Genomic DNA, 5,000 nt, shown 5'->3' with positions numbered 1-5,000 from the left:
TGATTTCATGATTACGAGTTGTGTTGCTTTACTTCTATTATTAATCCTAATCTCTTACATCAGTCCTTTGTATTCTTTTGTCTCGTTAAAGTCGCTTACAGCCATTTTCTCCCACTAATAAGCTTTGTGTAATGGCGACCATTGTCTTGTGAGATCGCAAACAAACAAAAAAAAGATTCCTCTTCCTCCCCATTGTTTACCGGCCGCCCGCACACGCCCGTCACTAGGGGCGGGGAGGAGGCGAGACCCACGGCTCCTCACTCTTCCACGACAGCCTCACTTCACTCGCTTCGATCTCATCCACTGCTTCACTAGTCCACACTCTCTCGTTCCTCAATCTTCCTTGCATTATCCAAGAGTCTAAGTTGTCCAGATGATTTGGATCCACATCTTGGTCTTACGCATTCGGATGTTCTTTATATCATTTTGCCATCATTACTCTTTTACTCCTGCTCTTTTACTCTCGTTTGTTCCTTTTATCATTTATTCCTTATCTTACTTTTTATCTTCGTTGGTCTTCCTCATTTTCCCTTTCCCTCTCACCACTGCTTCCTCCCTCTTCTGCTCATTCCGCCATCACACTCCTGCCCCATCCCATTCTTTCCCCACCATCGCCTCACTTTCCCTCATTTTCAGTTAAAATTCTAATTCTTGCCCTTCTTCTTTCTCTTGTACATCTTCGTTCCCTTCTGTGTATTGCCTCATTTCACCCAAAGCAAGAAATCCGCCTTAAGTATGTCCAGAAGGAATGTATGGTTTAGTTAAAAATACTATGCAGAGACGTGGAGCCGCGACACTACAGAAGACTTCTCATGCAGTGCTCTCAAGGCCCTGGACTGATCATAATCTCTTGCTGTGTAAACTTCTTAAACTGCCTGTTTCTTTATCAGTTGCCCCGCAACACATTGTGTACAATGACTCTCCTTTTCTATTTTCGAGGACCACAGACTGACCCAGTCTAATAATACTGTTAAGCAGCGCTACACGAAAAAGGGGTAGAGATGGGGTCAGAGGTGGGGTGGGGTGCGGGCAGAGACGGGGTGGGGGCAAAGATGGGGTGGGTGCGGGCAAAGATGGAATGAGGTGCGGGCAGAATTGAGGTGGGGACTAAGATGCAGGTGGGGTAGGGGTAGCGGTGGAGCGGGGTGAGTGCTGAAGGACCAAGAATTGGAAGAAAAATGAAGGTGGGGGCGGGGGGGTAGCGGTTGTGCAAGAGCCAGGGAATGAGATGGACGGGTGCAGGGTCAGACTTGAGAGCAAAACCAAGTCCATCACTAAACAAACAGGATTCAGTGCGTGAATCTGGAGGACTCCAACGATAGGACAACCTGTTTTTCCGTTTATATATAAATAAGAAAGAAAAAAGTACAAAATGTTAAACTTGCCTACATATTCATTTTAATGTTCTAATTAATAAAACAAACCGCCAAACAAAGGAAGCAGAATCTATTATCATAAAACAAGCTGAAATGCTTGAACTGAAAGAGAAAGGCATAATTAGGCATAAAAAAGGGTCCTTGGGAGACAGCGACTGTTTGGTCCTCGTGACAGAGAAAACGGGAGGCGCCGTGGGTACCCAGCCAAACAGTGGATGGCGCTATGGGCCGTCGAGCGGGACTTTTACTGCTAAATAATCTTTCAGTTTTTTACATACAGCCTTTGTCTGTTTCTGTCGGTCTGTCTGCCTGTCTCTGTCACTCTCTCTCTCTGTCTATCTGTTCGTCTACCTGCCTGTCTGTCTGTGTATCTGCCTGCCTGCCTGTCTGTGGGTCTCTGTCTCTCTATGGAGGGTCATTAACAAATGGAACCGGAGACCTTACCTCGCTCCCCCCATGCTTCCTACAGCTGCTTCCTACACTTCTGGCAGCTGGGATGATCACTGCTTGTGCCCCAAGGATGACCCAGCTTACTCAGTTCGTGCCCAGTGCCCGATGTGGTAAGGTCGGTCCAGCCTTCACCCTCAGGGTGGGTCGGCCGGACACATAACCCTGCGCTTACCGCTTTACCCTAAGGCATCGTCTTGTGTGTTCCCTTCACTGTGTTCTACTCTTCTTCGATAAAGAGTTCTGAGCCTGTTATAACTGGTGGCAGGGTGGTCGTTACGTCCTTTAGGCCGTAACATGAACACTTCCCAAAGACAATGTCTACAAAACCATGAGAGTACAAGTTTTGGGCTTTTTTATTTCTTTTCCCTCCCTTCCCTGGGAAGGCCAAGAGATGACTGCTCGTTTTTCCAGTAATCTGGATGTTGTTGTTTTGTTGACACCTTAGGGATTAACCGTATCACCATTACATTTCTCATTGGTGACACGTTCTATTGGCGCTAGAACGAAACTTGTAACTTGATTTTATATAAATTTGTTGTTTGAGTATACCATACTCATATCATAGTACACAGAGATACCTGATATAACCTGGGTTGTGTAAATCGCATAATAGATATTTTTTTCCCGTCACCGTTCATTAATGCACACATTCTATCGCATATCATTAAATGTGGAATTCAATGTGGTAGTTGAATTAATGTTGTATAAATATCATTGCTAATTTATCTTAGTTTTGTACTATTGAATGTTAATCTTCATGTTTGTGATTCATTCTCTGTGTGAGGCCCATTTTCTTTCCCGTTCACGCTCGCCGTCGACCACACACACACACACACACACACACACACACACACACACACACACACACACACACACACACACACACACACACACACACACACACACACACAGAGTCTTACTTACTCACTCACTCACTCATCCATGCAGAACAAAAGACACTGAAACCTTTTCATTAATAAGTGTGTTGCTGTTGTAGTTGCAGGTGTAAAGATCTTTAATGTATCTCTTTTGCCAGCGATTTTGTCAGTCAAGTGACTCATACATGATGTACATTTTTTCTTCTCTGTGGGATGACAATTGGTTCAAGTAAATCCTTGCGGATTACCATTGTCGTTTACCTTATCTACTCTCATATCTATCACACATGGTTGGTAGTTCAAGCCAGGCCCATGCAGATAGATACTGATGCATCCCTCTCCTATTTTCTTCTTTATCTTTGTGAAATAAAACACACACACAAAAAAAGATGAAAATAAAGTAGAAAAAAAAAAAATTAAAATTAAAATAATAAATAACCAGCTAGTGGTACTTAACACCCCCATTTCTCTGTTGCCTTTCTTTTTCTCTTACTTTCTTGGTCCTTATGTGTATGATCTGGTTCCCTGACTATATAAAGCAGTCGGACTGACGATAACAGACATGGCACCGAAGGAGGACTCTGCTGCAGAAACGGTCACCTTAGGATGCTGTGGGAAGGACGTCACTGGAAGGTCGCCTGCAGACCAGGAAGTTCGTCAGAATAGGTATTAAGCCGCCCCATGATGTAGTGGAAGGCCACCGCCTGCCTAGACACCCGTAGATCCAGCGAAGGACCGGGAAACTCGCCAACGCAGGCACCAGTCACCCCAGGATGCTGTGGATGGGCAACGCCTGCCTGGACGCCTGCAGATCCAGTCAAATCCAGGAGCTCATAAGCACAGGTATCAGCCGCCCTGAGATGCCGAAGAGGACGCCGCCTGCCCGGACGCCCGTAGATCCAGATGAAGATTACGAGGACATGAGGACGAGCATGCAGCCGAGAGAAGGACCTGGATGAGATCTGCGAGGATGTGTGGACGAATACGCCTCTGAGTTATACCTGGATGAGGACTACGAGGAAGTCTACAAGAATCCGAAGTCAAGGAGACCTGTGCGAGACCTTCGAGGACGTGTAGACATCGAGGATGGATGGTTTATACCAAGGACCAGGAAGAAGAGGACGACAGCGACGAACAGCCACGAAGATGCACCAAGAACAATGCACGCGAGAACGAGATGACCAGCCAAAGTTAGGTCACCCTTGAGGCAAATCTAAGGTGCCTTGAGGGAGAGGCATGAGTAGGTGGCCGAGCAATATGGAGGTCATTAACAAACGGAACCGGTGACCTCACCTCGCCCCCCCCCCTACTTCCTCCAGCTGCTTCCTACATTACCGGCAGCTCGGACGCTCACTGCTTGTGCCCAAAGGATGACCCAGCTTACTCAGTTCATGCCCAATGCCCGATATGGTAAGGTCGGTCTAGCCTTCGCCCTCAGGGCGGGTCGGCCGGACACGTGACCCCGCGCTGACCTCTTTACCCTAAGGCATCGTCTCGTGTGTTCCCCTCACTGTGTTTTACTCTTCATCAATAAAGAGTTCTGAGACTGTTATACTCTCTCTCTCTATCTGTTCATCTTCCTGCATGTCTATCTGCCTGCCTGTCTGTCTGTCTGTCTATCTATCTATCTATCTATCTATCTATCTATCTATCCATCCATCTATCTATCTATCAGTCAGTCAGTCATTCAGTCAATCAATCAGTCAGTTAGTCAGTCAGTCAGTCAGTCAGTCAGTCAGTCAGTCAGTCAGTCAGTCAGTCAGTCAGTCAGTCAGTCAGTTCAGCCAGCCAGTCAGCCAGTCTGCTTCTCTCTCTCTGATATTCCACTTACTACAGACCCCTTGCTCTATTCTACAGGCGCTTCCCAGACAGGCAGCCCTTTCACTCAACCATCGCCCAAGAGAAACGGCCGTTTCTCATGCCGAATCAGACGCGCCTTTATGACCTGGAGCCTTTTTGCTCCTCTGCCGTGCGGACACAGCAGTCTCAGGCGCCGGCCCTCGCACGCATGGCGGCCGCTGGAACGGCTTGACCTACCTTAATGCAGGCGAAGAACTGCTGCGCGCCGTCGCATTCCTTGCTGTGGTAGCGATGAAAGAGGCCAGGCTCCAGCGACCTGGGGAGCGAACGACACGCCGATGATACTCTGAAGCTCTTTCGTGAAGAGAAACTATTTTAAATATTTTGGCAATCGAGAGCGCGCGTGCGCGCGAATGTGTGTGTGTGTGTGTGTGTGTGTGTGTGTGTGTGTGTGTGTGTGTGTGTGTGTGTGTGTGTGTGTGTGTGTGTGTGTGTG

General features: G+C 47.4%; 1 protein-coding gene across 1 annotated transcript in view; it reads right to left on the bottom strand.

The window, feature by feature from the left end:
• LOC119572550 (chondroitin sulfate N-acetylgalactosaminyltransferase 1-like) overlaps positions 1 to 5,000 on the bottom strand; it is a 61,322-nt gene that overhangs the window by 38,804 nt on the left and 17,518 nt on the right. The window contains exon 9 of the mRNA XM_037919653.1: positions 4,742 to 4,820. Coding sequence (XP_037775581.1) covers positions 4,742 to 4,820 — 79 coding nt within the window. The remainder of the gene's footprint in view (positions 1 to 4,741; positions 4,821 to 5,000) is intronic.

This window comes from Penaeus monodon, chromosome 4 (genome assembly GCF_015228065.2).
Source record: "Penaeus monodon isolate SGIC_2016 chromosome 4, NSTDA_Pmon_1, whole genome shotgun sequence".
NCBI classification, from domain to species: domain Eukaryota; kingdom Metazoa; phylum Arthropoda; class Malacostraca; order Decapoda; family Penaeidae; genus Penaeus; species Penaeus monodon.
The sequence above is the reverse complement of the archived record's forward strand: the minus strand, read 5'-3'. Positions and strand labels throughout refer to the sequence as shown.